The sequence below is a fragment of the Aquarana catesbeiana genome, linkage group LG02, assembly GCF_042186555.1.
Source record: "Aquarana catesbeiana isolate 2022-GZ linkage group LG02, ASM4218655v1, whole genome shotgun sequence".
NCBI lineage: Eukaryota > Metazoa > Chordata > Amphibia > Anura > Ranidae > Aquarana > Aquarana catesbeiana.
Genome location: NC_133325.1, coordinates 415,186,177 through 415,203,194, shown reverse-complemented (window position 1 = coordinate 415,203,194; position 17,018 = coordinate 415,186,177). Strand labels below are relative to the sequence as shown.

General features: G+C 42.6%; 1 protein-coding gene across 3 annotated transcripts in view; it reads left to right on the top strand.

The window, feature by feature from the left end:
- CSMD2 (CUB and Sushi multiple domains 2) overlaps nt 1-17,018 on the top strand; it is a 1,533,565-nt gene that overhangs the window by 394,906 nt on the left and 1,121,641 nt on the right. For all 3 annotated transcript variants that reach the window (XM_073615428.1, XM_073615429.1, XM_073615430.1), the window contains exon 3: nt 16,608-16,720. In XM_073615428.1, the coding sequence (XP_073471529.1) occupies nt 16,608-16,720 (113 nt within the window). The remainder of the gene's footprint in view (nt 1-16,607; nt 16,721-17,018) is intronic.

Below are 17,018 nucleotides of genomic sequence, written 5' to 3'. Positions count from 1 at the left end.
TCTCAGGCTGGATCTCTATTGAACCACCACCATAGTGCTTAAGTACCCTCCCCCTCTCCAAATTTGGCGTCTGCCCATAGGCAGTAATACTGGAAGTGACACTTCTGGCTGAATCAGGAAGAGATATACATCAATCAGATCAATATAGTCAATGGTGCAAGGCACACCGGAAGTGACACTAGGTGGTGTGCCGGAAGTGACACTAGGTGGCGTGCTGGAAGTGACAAGACATCACCTCTAAGGACTGTAAGCAGTGATGTAAATGACCAAAAAGGCCAAAAAAGACATAAAAAATAATATGTATAAAAATCCATTGATAAAGGAGGAAGTGTAACCGGAAAGGAAGGAAAAATAACAGCAGTCATTTATGTGGACAAGGTCCACACAAAGGTTAGGGAAAGACACAATTGGCGCCAGCCAGTGGAAACAAGCTTACCTTTGGGATTGGCGCCCTGGGCGTCCATATGGTCATCTGATCCTGGTAGGTGCTTCCTTAATTCTAAAACATAATTCAAATTCTAGGACTCTTAGGGAGAGTGAAAAAAAAATTGAAAATATAAAATTATTTTTATCCCTTTCTTCTATTTCTTTTTATATATTCAAAATTTATTGATAGATAAAATCTACATGAATAGAAAGTAATCAAAAAATCCCAATGGCCAGAAATAAAGTGAAGGCAGTTCAGATAGGGTGTACATAGGAGCCTGATAAAGGGACCCAACACATTTCAAATAACAGAAACCAAAAATGACCACTTAAAAGAGCAAATAAAAAAAATGGCCAGACAAAATCCCTAGAGGAAAGGCTTGAAGCTTATGGATTTGTTGAGCCCGGGAGGCGAGGTGGCAGCCAAAGAGTGGATCCACCTCGTCTCCTTCTGCAAAAGAATCCTATCCACATCTCCCCCCCTCTCATGAGTAGGTATGAATTCCGGGGCAAAAAATTTCATCTTTGTTAGATCAAATGAATGGTATAAACCCATGTGTCGACTAATGGGTGTTTCCATCTTTTTCTTTTGGACGAGGGACACATGGTCCCCAATCCTGTGGAAGAAGGGTCTCTTAGTTTTCCCTATATAAAAAGCCTTACAGGTGCACCTCATATAGTAGACCACGCCAATGGATTGACAGTTAGCAAAGAAATTGGGTTGATACAAAGTCCCATCTGGAAGGATTATCTCTTCTGAATTTAAAATGTAACTGCAGAAATCGCACCTGCCACACGGGGCAGTGCCTTTCCGAATATCTCTCCCAGATCTCTGTGTCAAGTTGCTATGGACCAATTGATCCTTTAAAGACCTGGGCCTTCTATAGGTAATAGAAGGGATTGGTTTGATATATTTGGAGATTACTTTGTCATTGGATAATAAAGGCCAATATTTCTGGATGATTTTACAGACTTTTTTATGTTGTTTAGAATATGTCGTTATCAGCCGTAGCTGCTGGTCCGATTTTCGGGGTTTTGACGAATGAATTAATTCAGTTCGACTATGTGATTTGGCCCTATGATATGCCTTTTTGAGAGTGGAGCGACTGTAGCCCCTATCCAACAGGTGTAACTGTAAGGCCCATGCTTCCTTTTCAAAGTCCTGGTCATGGCTACAGTTCCGGCTTATTCGTAGATATTGACTATAAGGAATGCTCGCCACCAAAGACTTGGGGTGGGAGCTGGCCGCGTGTAAGATGGTATTCCCTGCTGAGGACTTCCTAAATAGGGAGGAACCAAGTGTGCCATCTGAATTGAGATAGATAGAAATATTCAAGAAATTGATCATATTTTGATCGTAAGTCATAGTGAATTTAAAATTATATGAATTGGCCTTGAGTTTGTCCAAAAAGAGAAGAAGTTCCTCCTTGGAACCAGTCCACACCACAAAAATGTCGTTGATGAATCAACGCCAAATCAAAACATTGTTGAAAAATTTACAGAAATCATCTGAGGAGAAAATCTCTCCCTCCCACCCCCCAGGTACAGATTGGCGTACGATGGGGCACATTTAGTCCCCATCACAACACCCTGCACCTGGAGGTAGTGGAAAGAGAAAAATGTTATTAGTTAGAATAAAAAGTTAAAAAAAAAAAGTTTATCCAATCATGGCTCATTCACGCCCCACAGTATAAAAGTATTCTTTCAGTGGCAGCCATTTTCAGTGTGATTTTGGCGCGGAGAGATGTAGAACAGGGCTCTGTTCAGTGCTATTAGTTAGTGTGCTATACTGTGATATTTTACTTCAATTGTCAGTGTAGAATATTAGTTTAGTGTCAGTCTAGTGTGATTGTAGTGAGGAGGACCATCATTCAGCTTTGCATAGTGTGCAGCTAGAGTAGAAACAGCTCATATAGTTATAGTGTAGTGAGAGTGTGTCAGTAATCTTTACAATAGTATATAGCTAGAGTAGGGACAGTTCAGATAGCGTCAGTGTAGTGACGGTTGAACACTGTCTATTTGATTACGTTACTGCCAGTTTAACGCCATTTAATTCTGTGTGCATTACTGCCAGTTTAACGGCATATCGTTTTGTGTGCATTACTGCCAGTTTAATGCCATATAGTTTTGTGCGTTACTGCCAGTTTAACGCCATTTACTTCTGTGTATGTTACTGCCAGTTTAACGCCAATTAATTCTGTGTGCGTTACTGCCAGTTTAATGCCATATTGTTTTGTGTGCGTTACTACCAGTTTAACGCCATATAGTTCTGTGTGCGTTACTGCCAGTTTAATGCCATATAGTTCTGTGTGCATTACTGCCAGTTTAATGCCATATTGTTTTGTGTGTGTTACTGCCAGTTTAATGCCATTTACTTCTGTGTACATTACTGCCAGTTTAACGCCATATCGTTTTGCGTGCATTACTGCCAGTTTAACGCCATATAGTTTTGTGTGCGTTTCTGCCAGTTCAACACCATATAGTTCTGTGTGTCACTGTATGTTTGGCGCATAATATTGCAGTGTAATATAGTTTATCCGTGGAGTGTGTCTGTGTAGTGTGAGTACTCAAATTAAAGTGCACCAAACACCTCTTTAGATTGATTAAAGTGCATCTACATACAGATTTTAACTTCTTCTTTACATTTGCATATAAGCACTGCCCCTCCCTCCCAATAATGTCTGGGAGGACAACAAAGAGAGGCAGACGTTCCCTTGGCACTGTAAGGGGGCCATCAACAAATGTGTCCACAGGCAAAGGTGGACGTAGTGGTTAGTCCTCAGGCAGGGCATCATTTCCTCTGTTTAGTGAGTTTGCAGTGCTATCCAGCCACAGCATGCAGATGAGGTGGTGGACTGGCTTACTAAACCTTCCTCATCCTCCTCATCCTCTGTCACACAAGCAGAGACAAATGTGCAGTCCCCTGCAGTTGCCAGAGTGGATAAACCTGCCTCCTTGTCCACATCTATTTCTGCCATAGCCCCAACATCAGCCATGGAGGAGTCAGCTGAGTTATTCAGTCCTTGATGACGCCCAGCCATTACTGGATTCAGATGTTGGTTCTGAGGTTGAGGATGACAGGAACATGAGCCTAGAGAGAGGGAGGAACACTGGTAGACAAATTGGCATTCATGTTCCCCACGCCGCAGCGTATTGCCAAGTTGTCTCTAGTGGTGATGATGAAGATGGAGGAGATGGAGATGATGATGAGGTCACTGATGCAACTTGGGTGCCAGATAGAGCAGAGGAGGAAACTGAAGGTTAGGTGGCACAACCCCAAGGAGACATCAAGAGAGTAGAGAGCTGCCACCCTATTCCATCACATTCTGCAGCTGTTATCTCCCGGCCCACTCCCCAAAGCTCAGCTGTCTGGGCCTTTTTCAACACATCTGCAGCAGATCGCACTGTTGCTATCTGCAAACTGTGTCTCAGGCACATGAAACGTGGCAAAAACACCAACCATTTGGGTACCACATGCTTAATAAGGCATTTAACCACTCAGCCTGTTGGCAAGATCACCTAAAAGCCACACAAAAAGGGTACAAATCTGTCCTCCTTACCCACTTCAGTCTGCCCCTGCAATACCGAGTCATTACCTCTCAGCAGCTTCCACTGACAGGGATGATGGTATAGCACAGGATGTCCCAGGTCCTAGCAGTACATCTGCCAGCAGCACACCACCAGCTGTAAACTGTAGCTGGCAAATTTCTCTGCCCCATCTGCTGCAGCAGGAAAAAAAATACAGTCCCTGCCACCCACATGCCCAGCATCTGAATGCAAGCTTGACAAAGCCGTTGGCTCTCAAACTTCTGCCTTTCAGCCTGGTTGATTCTGCCCCTTCCATGAATTTGCACAATGTGCTGTACCACAATGGCAGGTTCTCAGTCGCCACTACTTTTCACGTAAGGCCGTTCCATCTCTCTACCCCCATGTGGAAGGGAATGCTCTGGAACCGTTGGGCAAGGCAATCAGCCATAAAATACACCTTATTGCTGACTATATTTTGTTCACTGGGAAATGTTGCTTACAACTTGAAAGGATGCAGGACAGGGCTCGGTGCTGCAGCTTGTTGTGCCCCCATGTCTCCATACAGCTGGGGGTGATGATGCCAGACCTATGAGCTCTACCCCTTCCTCCTCCTCCTTTGTCACCTCCATGCCCTCCGCTGCAGAATTGTCCTATGAACACCAGGTACCCCCTAAGCATTCAAAGGGCTATTCCCAGAGTCAGGCTAAAAGGTGCCATGCAGTGATTCAGCTGGTGTGTTTAGGGGGCAGAAACCACACCGGAGCAGAGGTTCTTGCAGCTCTGCAGGGACAGACCCAGAGGCGGTTCACACCACACCAGCTGGAGCCAGGAATGGTGGTGTCTGATAATGGCTCAAATCTCCTGTCCGCCCTTAGACAGGGAAAGTTGACATATGTGCCATGCCTGGCACATGTCCTCATTTTGGTAGTGCAGCATTTCCTAAGTACATATTCAGGGTTGCAAAATGTACTATAGCAGGCCAGAAGAGTCTGTGGCCATTTCAGGCGGTCATAGACAGCCAGTGCTCAGTTGGCTGAAATTCAGCGGGAATTCTACCTGCCCGTAACCCGCCTGATTTGTGACATGCCCACCAGGTGGAACTCAACTTTGGGAATTTTGAGCAGTAGAGGGCCGTCAACAAGTACCTGTGCCAGTATGACACGACGACAGGCTTAGGCCACCTCAGCTTTTTTTTCCCCATGCCAATGGCTGATCATTAAGGATGCATGCACTCTATTGTCACCATTTGAGGAGGCCACAAGGATGGTGAGCAGTGACAGTGCATGCATCAGTGACACAATCCCTGTGTTCCTGCTGGAGCAGACTCTGCGTGGCATTATGAACAGGGCACTGGAGGCAGAGTAGCAGGAGGAAGAGGAGGACTTCCTTTCCTCTCAAGGCCCACTTTATCCAGACACCATCATTCCTATGTCACAGAACACACAGGAGAAGAGAGGGGAGGAGGATAATAAGGAGGATTCTGGCACTCTCATAGGCTTTGAAGAAGCGAAAGACATGCATCAATCTATAAGCGATGACTTTCCAACCCCAAGACCCTTGGGAGTAGTACGTGGCTGGGAGGAGGAAGTTCCAGATGCTGTCATCTTGAGTGACCCCGAGGAGTCTGCTTCTCAAGCCTTGGCAAATTTGAGGCGCATGGGAAACCTCATGCTTCAAAGCCTGCGAAAGGACCCAAGAATACGTGGCATAAAGGAGAATTATGTTTACTGGTTGGCAACCCTCCTTGACCACCGTTATAAGGGGAAGGTCTCAGAACTCATCCCGTCCCCACAGAGAGTGCAGAAGATAAAATCTCTTGAGGACATGTTAAAGAGGATTTTATTGAAAGTTTTTCCTGACTCCAGTAGGTTACAGTGTCGTGGAAGTTTTGAGTCTTCTGTTGGTCAAGAGAGGAGCATTGGAGAAGGCGTCCGCCTAAGTGAGGCATTTCGGAATTTTTTTAGTCCTCGCCGCCCAGGGCTGTCAGCTTCCACATCCCATGAGCAGCATCTGCATCACATGGTGTACGATTACCTCGGGGCCAAAGCAGACATGGAGAGCTTTCCAACTGATGATTCACTGACTTACTGGGTCATGAAAATAGACCACTGGCCAGAACTTGCCCAGTATGCTAATGAGTTGTTGGGCTGTCCTGCATCCAGCGTGCTTTCAGAAGGGGCATTCATTGCTGCAGGAGGTTTTGTTACTGATCATAGAACGCATCTGTCCACAGACTCCGTGGACCATTTGCCTTTTATAAAAATTAATCAGTCCTAGATTACCAACTATGAAGCCCCTGATGCCGTTGTCACTGATTAAGTCTTTTTGGGATGTGGAATCTCTGCAGGACTTCGAGGCTGCTTAGGTTTGAGGGTGTTCAATCATTTCATCTGGAAGAATGTTTTTGGTATAGGCACAATTAACACTCATAGAGTAATTTTTCTGCACCTGTTTGACAGGTGTATATCATTGCAATTTTTTACAGCAAGGCCAATTCTTGCTTTCATCAAGAGTACCTTTATAGGGTTACGGTGGGATGGCGCCACGACACCCAAAGACCAATATTCACGCACCCGTTACTTCTATCCAAAGTCAAAGTGACACCAGAATGTATCCAAAAAATCTCTAATCTTGTTCCCAGTGCACTACATTGTGGCCTCATCCTATACACTGGCTCCTCAGCTGTTGCTGAGCAAAATAATGGCAGCTTTCAGGGAAATTTCATTTTTTTTGGATTTATAAATGCAATTATTGCTGCAGCAGATTCTAGACATGGTACAGATCTGCCACTTTACAGGTAGACTAAGCCCCCCCCCAGGCACTATATTGGAAGGAATTTTTCATTTTTATGCTTTTACTTTAAAAATAAGAAAATCACTGCTCATTTAAAAATGACGTTTTTCACAAACTTTTTTTTATTGATACATGTCCCCCAGGGCAGGGACCAGACCCCTATAACCATTGTATGCCCAATTACTTGCCTATAAGCCTTAAAAATGGGCACTTTTGATTTTTGACGTTTGGGTCCCATTGACTTTAATGGGGTTCGTTATTCGGGTCCGAATTTTCGCGGTGTTCGAAAGTTCTGGTGCGAACCGAACAGATATCTGTTTCGGCCCATCCCCATTAATCACCTATTGTAGATACAGTTCCATTACCTCAAATACATATTTAATATATTTCCTAGGGTTTTATATGTAATTGTGTGCACATTTGTGTACAGATGCACAATTATCTTTTTAGCAATAATTTGTGTAAATTTTGTTTTAGCAGTGCAGGTGTTGATCTTTCAAAATGAACTACATGCCTTTGTTAAGGGGGGCGTGTCTGGACGTGCACAGTGGAGGACGTGTTTCAGCTGAGCTCCTCCAAGGCTTGGAAAATCTGCCACCATCCAGGCTCCAATCCTCTCCTGTGAGCTTAGTTTCACACCATAACAACCTTCTGGGCCACCCTGCTACATTGCTGGAGAGTTATTTCTCGGCTTTGTCTGACCTTGTCTGACCTCCGTATCCTGGGCCTACAGATCGCTCCACACCAGAGAAGCCCACCGCCATCTTGGGGCCTACGGCCCGATCGTTACCTCCGGCACTCCTTCCCTGTGAACCGGGCACCGTATAGACGTTCATCCCGGGCGGGCAGCCCTCTGCCTTTCAGGAGAATAGAAGAAAACGGCGCCAGTGTATTGCTAGTGAGCCCGGCCCCTCTGCCCGGCTCCATGGAGGCCTAACATCATCTTGCAGCCTGCTGATTACTAGGAGCCTCCGATCTGCACTACCTAAGATCCGGGAGCCGACCTACAGTGGATCTGCCCCTCATTGGGACACAGTGAGTAACAGCTCTCCCCCTCACTCACGAGTCTACATCCTTTACTAGCAACGGCGTTCACCCGGCCGGTTACAGCCGTTAGGAAAGTCCCCGTCTTCGGCCTACTTCTGGAGGTCGGCGGCCATCTTGGTGCTCCAAGTACTCCTCCAGCCACTCTGCTCCATTGACTATCTCATTAAAACTTTCCCACTGCACTCATCCCCCATATATAAAGCTGGTCTGTATACTTATTGTTACTTTGAATTTGGATCTTTGCGATATCTTAAGAGGCCTGCATAATACCGTAGCTCCCGGCCGGCCACTGTCGCTGGGAAAGTCCACGGCTCAGGCCTGCTCCCGGAGACAAACGGCCATCTCTGTGCTCCCAGTTCTACCTGATCTAACCTCAGCTTACATATCGCCTCCATAGCCTCTGTTCCCAGGATATTTAATCACGATAATTTATCTTGCTCTTTCCTGCTGTTGTTGGAGTACATTTACTGGTATCTAAGTTCTGCCTACATGGGATCCCCCTTATGTGCTAACAACATTTTGATGAATGCGTAATATCGCCCAGATGTGAGGGCATCGGCCATCTAGCTTCAGTTATGCCCGCCAAAACACCTAATCTCCGTTCTGCCCCATGTCCAAACAAGAGATCACTCTCTATTCCAGTCTCTACAGGTTCTATTCAGCAATACCTGGCCAACGCACGTGGTGACCAAGCCAGAACCTCGAGAACAAGTGCCTCTCCATCATCCCGCGCTGCCTCTGTGAGGGAGAGTTCTCCGGGATCCAACTATTGCTCTGATCTTATGGATGATCCTGGATCCCCCGCGGGTTCTGAAATGTCTGCACTTTTGAGCGGTCTCAAAAAAGAACTTGCAGGTATGTTTCACAGTTTGGAGAAATCCATCAAAAAAGAAATAACTGCCGTTAGATCTGATATGTCACATATCTTGGTCAGGGTAGAGGAAGCGGAGCAGCGACAGGACACGCAGACATTAGCCATTAAAGAATTGCAAGATGGCTTTTGCCCACCGTGCATCTTTATACAAGCTTGAAGACCTCGAAAATCGTAACCGCAGAATTAATATTCGAGTTAGAGTTCTGCCGGAAGCCATTGGAGACACTGACCTTGAACATTCTATAAGAGGCATTTTTAATACCATTCTGGGGAACCCTGTCACTGCACCGTTATGCTTTGACCGTGTGCATCGGGCCTTACGACCCCGTAACGCTAACTCAGACCAGCCCAGGGATGTTATCTGCCGTCTGCATTACTTTGAAGATAAAAATGCTATCATGGTGAAGATGCGAGGCTTACCTAACATTGACTTTGATGGGGCTACCATCACCATCTATCCAGATCTCTCCAAAGATACTTTGGATCGCCGTAGAGCCCTAAAACCGCTTTTGGACCATCTATGTTCCGACGGAATCACATACAGATGGGGCTTTCCTGCCTGCCTGATTGCTACAAAAAATGGCCGTTCCCATACATTGAGATTTCCTGAGGAACTTCCAACTTTCTTGCAGGACCTACATCTCTCACCCATGGAACTTCCAGGCTGGCAGGACCCAATCCCCAAATGTTCCTGGTTCTACTTTTTTGGGTTTTCATATTTCTAACTGGAACTCATTGCTCTCTGGTTGATGGCAAGTTATTTGTTTTTCTTATAGAGGCCGCGTGCTGTTGAGGCGCACTCCCCTCACTACCTATCCCCTACAGCGTAACCCCGCCCCCATCTCCTTCTGGAGTTGGTGAGTGTGAACGGCCCTGAAGTTGTCCTATTCAATCCTTGTTCAAGGAATAGGATGGCCTTTCGCTCTCTCTTTCCCCAATGGGACCACTGCAGATTTCTGCGTGATATTTACTCGTTTCCCACAAGATTTTTGATTTACATGTATACTTTCCATATATGTTTATCTTCTTCCTCCTCCCCTTATCTCTCTCTCTATTCTCTTTTCATTTTTTCTTTCCCCCCACTTCCCCCTCTCTGCTGGCATGCATGACAAGATAGGCTGAAGGCCCTCATTATATTTTTAAATGGCTAAGGTAAAGATAGTATCCTATAAGGTTAGGGGTCTCAATGTCACTGCTAAACGACACCAATTATATCGGGAACTGAAACAAGCCACTTGTTCCATTGCCTTTCTTTGGAAAACACACCTAACTCACACGACACCGGTTAAATTAACCTCACCTAACTTTCCGCAGTGGTACTATATCGGACACCAACAAGGCCAAGGGAGTAGCCATTGGCTTCTGTAGAAGTGTATCCTTTAGGCTATCTGATATGCTTGCTGATGACCATGGTCGCTTTCTTTTTCTTAAGGGATTTATTGGAAATGTTCAATGCACGCTTGCAAATATATACTGCCCGAACCATAACCAGCCTGCCTTTCTCTCCCAAATATTGACTAAGTTGTCACACTTTGCTAAGGGACTCACTATTTTAGCAGGGGATATAAACATGCTATTAGACCCCACTATTGATACTTCATGAAGCCGTTCTAATATCTCTTTCAAGCGACTGAAATTTGTGAAAAAACGGCTTCTTGATCATCAATTGATGGATGTCTGGTGCCTTCTTCACCCCAAGGAGAAGGATTTCTCACACTATTCCTCAACACATCTATCATACTCCAGAATAGACAATATATTCTTAGACCATTTTCATCTCCCCCTCCTACACTCTGCTCACATTGGCATCGCATCAATTTCAGACCATGCACCTGTGTCAATGACATTGACCATGCCCTCCCTACCCAGACATACCACCAACTGGAAGCTCAATGATTCCCTTCTCTCTAACGAAGTGGAGGTTTCTATGTTGGCTTCTCATTTATCACAGTACTTTAAGGAAAACAAATCCTCTGACACCTCCCCTTCTATCGTTTGCGAAGCTCATAAGGCTACTATCAGAGGCCGGCTCATTGAGCTTGGTGCTCGTATTAAAAGAGAGCATGGTCAACAATTTGACCAGGTTTTACAACAGATAGCGGCTCTTGACAAACAGCATAAACTTTCTTTACACATTGAACACCTTCAATCTCTCACACTTAAACGTGAGGAATTGAAGTCCATCCTTAATCTAGACACCAAGAGAAGGTTCCAACGTGTGTCACAGAAATTTTACGAATGGGGGGAACAAACCAAGTAGATTGTTGGCTAGATCACTAAAGACTAAAGAGTCGCAATCATTTATCCCCAAAATTAAGCTTTCGTCGGGTGAATTGGCTCATGCAACTCCAGATATCGCTAAAGCCTTTAGAGATTATTACGCGGACCTATATAACGTCAAAAATGACTTGTCCTCTCTCCCTCATAAGGAGAGAAGGACTCGTATGCTTTCTTACCTGAAAGAGGCAAATCTTCCTAAATTACCCATATCTGTCCTTAAAGAATTGGAGGAAGACTTTTCGGTTGAGAAATTTCAGACAGCATTGAAGTCCTCCCCCTCTGGTAAAGCCCCTGGAACAGTTTTAGACCAATATCGTTAATAAATGTCGATATTAAATTATTTGCCAAAGTTATGGCAAACCGCTTACTCCCCCTTATACCAAAATGGATCTCGGCAGACCAATCAGGTTTCATACCTGCTAGAGAAGCAAAAGATAATTCCCTTCGTGCAATTTCCCTAATTCAATATGTTCAGCTGTGCTCCCAGCCCACCCTACTCCTTTCCACCGATGCAGAGAAGGCTTTCGATAGGGTGGACTGGGAGTACCTTAAGTTGACCTTACGCCACTTCGGTATGGGCCCTAAAATATAAAATAAAAATATGTGGCGCTATTCCATCAATCAGTAACAGTACAAAGTGTGATGAAGTAGGCAGAATATACACCACCTCATGTGGTAATATGCCAAGCAAAAGTGACTAATGGCCACGAATTGATGCCACCATACAAGAATTGATCAATAGAAGCGGATGCAATTCTGCGATAAGAAAAATAAAATAAAAAATATAATAAAAGCAATTAAATAGAAAGTGACACAGTGCTAGATGAGATAAACAATCACCCCTCAATAGGTGAAAGAATAATTGCGGATCTGAAAAAAAGACTTCCCAAGTGAATGCTCACAACCAAAATTCATATATGAAGTGGAAGCAATTAAATGCAAAGTGACTCAGTGCTTAATGAAATAAAACGATCACCCCTCGTTAGGTGAAACAATATATATCTGTGAATAAGGAAAAAATGCCTTCCCAAATAAATTGCTCACAACCAAAGTTCATACACAAGTGATACCGGTGGCTCAAAATTAATCTCTAGAAATCAATAATAATGCTAATAAAGAATGAATACTGATGATAAAAAATAAATAATAAATAAAGTCGCTTCTTCTACGTGAGCTAAAAAAAAAAAAAAAAAAAAAAAAAAAAAAAAAAAAAAATAGGCAGTGATAAAGTGACATATAGTGCAAAATAAATTATTGAGATCAGCACCAAATATGTGCATAGATTGCAAAATAGTAAAAAATATTGACCAAATTAAATAATGAAATCATGCCATAATAATTAATAAATGCAGTAATAAAATAATGAAATAATCAATAATGATGGGACAGCTAATCCCACAATAGAGATGCTGTCCCAGACAGTGACAATAGTGCAATAATGTCCATACAAAAGTGCAGTAGTGATGAGTGATTTCCACAAAGAGTCTTTAGACACAGTGCAAAAAATGTGCAGTGACTGGTGATTTTTCTTCTATGCACGTTCTAGTGCATCTCCCATGTGTTTCCCCCAGCCTCTCACCTCCAACAACGGCCCCCAATGGGCCTAGTAGAGCGGGTGAATAATTCTAGGAGAGGATGTATTTCCTGCAGCGTGTCTTTAAACATCCAGTAGGTTTGTCTCTCTGCAACTCATCCCACAGCTCTCAGCACTCTCAGCGGTCCCAGCAGTTTTTAAGAGCAAAGAAAAGATCTCATGGTGTAGTATTTAGAAGCTCATTTATTAAAAAAACATAGTAACTTACATTGAGATAAACAGCAAACAGTAACTGTGAGGGAAGCTTCCGGGTTCGGCCGTCCCCGAGAAGCGTCGGCACCTGACTCCTCCTACCCTGACGCGTTGCGTCACAGCACGTGACTTTATCAAAGGGATCTTTTCTTTTCTTTGCTCTTAAAAACTGCTGGGACCGCTGAGAGTGCTGAGAGCTGTGGGATGAGTTGCAGAGAGACAAACCTACTGGATGTTTAAAGACACGCTGCAGGAAATACATCCTCTCCTAGAATTATTCACCCGCTCTACTAGGCCCATTGGGGGCCGTTGTTGGAGGTGAGAGGCTGGGGGAAACACATGGGAGATGCACTAGAACGTGCATAGAAGAAAAATCACCAGTCACTGCACATTTTTTGCACTGTGTCTAAAGACTCTTTGTGGAAATCACTCATCACTACTGCACTTTTGTATGGACATTATTGCACTATTGTCACTGTCTGGGACAGCATCTCTATTGTGGGATTAGCTGTCCCATCATTATTGATTATTTCATTATTTTATTACTGCATTTATTAATTATTATGGCATGATTTCATTATTTAATTTGGTCAATATTTTTTACTATTTTGCAATCTATGCACATATTTGGTGCTGATCTCAATAATTTATTTTGCACTATATGTCACTTTATCACTGCCTATTTTTTTTTTTTTTTTTTTTTTTTTAGCTCACGTAGAAGAAGCGACTTTATTTATTATTTATTTTTTATCATCAGTATTCATTCTTTATTAGCATTATTATTGATTTCTAGAGATTAATTTTGAGCCACCGGTATCACTTGTGTATGAACTTTGGTTGTGAGCAATTTATTTGGGAAGGCATTTTTTCCTTATTCACAGATATATATTGTTTCACCTAACGAGGGGTGATCGTTTTATTTCATTAAGCACTGAGTCACTTTGCATTTAATTGCTTCCACTTCATATATGAATTTTGGTTGTGAGCATTCACTTGGGAAGTCTTTTTTTCAGATCCGCAATTATTCTTTCACCTATTGAGGGGTGATTGTTTATCTCATCTAGCACTGTGTCACTTTCTATTTAATTGCTTTTATTATATTTTTTATTTTATTTTTCTTATCGCAGAATTGCATCCGCTTCTATTGATCAATTCTTGTATGGTGGCATCAATTCGTGGCCATTAGTCACTTTTGCTTGGCATATTACCACATGAGGTGGTGTATATTCTGCCTACTTCATCACACTTTGTACTGTTACTGATTGATGGAATAGCGCCACATATTTTTATTTTATAGTTGTTTTTTGGGGAACTGAGTGAACCTATCTATGTGAGCGGCTCTCCATCGGGTACTTTACCGTCAGTTTTACTAATCCTTTACTCATATTGTGGTTTTGCGCACTGGTTCTCTCATATCCATGGGCCCTAAAATGTTCCATCATATCTCTTCCCTTTACTCTAATCCCTCTGCTCAAGTCAGGATTAACGGAACACTGAGTGACCCCTTTGTCTTACATAACGGAACCAGGCAGGGATGCCCCCTCTCTCCCCTTCTTTTTGCTATTACTTTAGAACCTTTTCTAGGCTTTTAATCTAAATCCGAAATTTTAAACATTAACATCCCTAAGTCTGAGACTCTCTCTCTCAAACCCCTCTTTCCCTTTAAATGGGAATCAAATTGTATGAAATACCTTGGTGCTTATCTTACTCCTAATCTTTAATCCCTTTTTTGATACAATTATATTCCCATTCTAAACAAAATCAGAGCCGACCTACGAAAATGGTCTAACTTGTCCCATACCTGGTTAGGGAAGATTAATGTAATTAAAATGAACATATTACCTTGCATCCTCTTTCTATTTCAAATGCTATCATTATGTGTTCCAGTGGAATTTTTTACCATTTTACAATCCATGATTTCCTGCTTTATATGGAAGGACAGACACCCTAGAATATCCAGAGAGTTATTGTTTCATTTCAAATGCTCAGGTGGTCTGGCACTCCCCAATTTCAAAGCATATTATCAAGCAACTGTATTGGCCAGACTAGCTGAATGGAAATATGCCCTTAACTCTAAGCTATGGGTACAAATTGAGTATTTCTTGAGTGGTGTGGATCTTTCAATGGCTCCCTGGATACCCTGCTCCCGTAGGAACCTTGCTCGTACTACCTCAGCCCTTACCATTTCCTCTTTAGATGTATGGGACGCTATACATAAAAAATTCTCCTGGAGCTATGACTCCCCTTTATTACCTCTCCTTAATCATACATACTTTCTGCCAGGCCTTCTGGATCCAGGTTTTAAAACATGGAGGTCAGAAGAACCTCTTCTACTACATCACATTTTAAATGGCAACGTACTCAAACCATTACCTGTGATCCTCGCTCCTAAATCTGCCACATTCCTAGACAAGTGGAGATACCACCAAATACAACACTTCTTAAGTTCTCTTCCTACCCCACTTAGGGGCGTTAGTGGTTTAAACGATATAGAAGTAATATTTTATCGAAAAGACCCTCCTCTACATAGCATTTCCTTATTTTATAAAGCCCTTATTACTCTTCAAAACCCCGCCCCCCCCCTTATTTGGCTAAATGGGAAACTGACCTTGATCTTTCCCTGACTGACAACCAAAAGGATAGGATCTTACTATTAGCCCACACCTCGTCCTTAGCCTCAAGAATGTCAGAGGTCAACTATAAACTGTTCACTAGGTGGCATTACACCCCAGCTAGATTGCACCAAATGTTCCCCACCAGTTCCCCATTGTGCTGGAGGAGATATGGGAACAAAGCTACTCACGCACACATATGGCGGTCCTGTCCACTGATTCGACCATATTGGGGTGATATTCGTAATCTGATTGTTCAGATTGCTGATGTTCATATACCAAATGACCCGTGGGCCATTCTTTTCCATGTCACAAAAACTCCCATAAAGTCGTACAAACGCTCAATCATTCCTCATTTATTGAATACTGCGAAGGCCTTAATTCCCACTTTGTGGGGCCAACCAGAAATTCCATCTATAAAAACATGGCTACAAATGGTTGACAATGTACACCACATGGAGAGTATCATCCGCAATATTAGAGGGACCTCTCAGAAACACTCCATAATTTGGGATCCTTGGAAAAAATTTCAGACTACCGTCACATATACAAATCTATTGCTCTAACCCCTTGAACCTAATACTCTAGCTTAGCCATTTAGCACCTAATTATGCTACTCCTCTCCTCCTCTCAATACATAGCCTTGCATGCCAGCAACCCTCTATCCCCACCCCCCCCCCCCCCCCTTAACCACATCTTCCTTCATTTCTTCCTCTTTTTATTTCTTTCTTCTCCCCTACTTTCTTTCTCGTCTATTCTCTCTTTCTCTGCTACCATTTTTTCTTAATGTATATCTTTATTAAGCCAAAACAATATTTAATACTCAACTATGTTTAGAATATAGTGCTCACCTAGTTAACATCCTGTTTCCACTAAGTTGTTACGTTGATTATATGCATTTTTCTGGATGTACATACTGTGATTTCCTAGTTGATGGATTCTATGAGTACTATAGCCTATGATATTGTAAAAATAGAATTGTTCTCTATTTTGTGTTGTAATTGTATATTTGCTATATTTTTCTTTAATAAAAATTTATTAAACAAAAAAAAATGCCTTTGTTAAATATGCTGTGAAATCCTATCACACTATTTTGGCAGAATATATAATATACTAATATAATTAAGTCCATTTTGTTATATTTTATAGTAGGAATAAAACAGAAAATGAGTAGAGAAATTCGCCTGATTTAAACTCTACAAAAAAAAAACTAGTACTTGTATAACTTTGATAATAAAAATGTCTTTTGTTCATTTTCCAGGTTGACAGGTTTTCATCTTCCTGCCCCGATTGTGAGCAGTGGGAACCTTCTAACTCTTTGGTTGGTGTCAGACTACGCAGTCAGTGCTCAAGGGTTCCGTTCTACCTATGAAGGTCAGTCTTATTGCTGTTTTAATTTTGATTTCAGAGAAGTAACGTACATTAAAAAAAGTATTCTGCTGTTAGCTTGTTGTCATGTTATAATGCTATTCCAAAGGTGTGATGTTATGGCTCAGGAGGGCCTCTATGTGCTTTTTTGTGAAAATACCTCAATAAAAATGTATGAAATCAATATTATTTAGCATTTTAGAGTTTCAAGTGAGGAGTGGTAAGGTGCTATATGTAGTGTGTTGACACTCTCTATGTTGACTTACTAAAGACAAGTAGACTTTGTATTCCTATAAGCATGTGC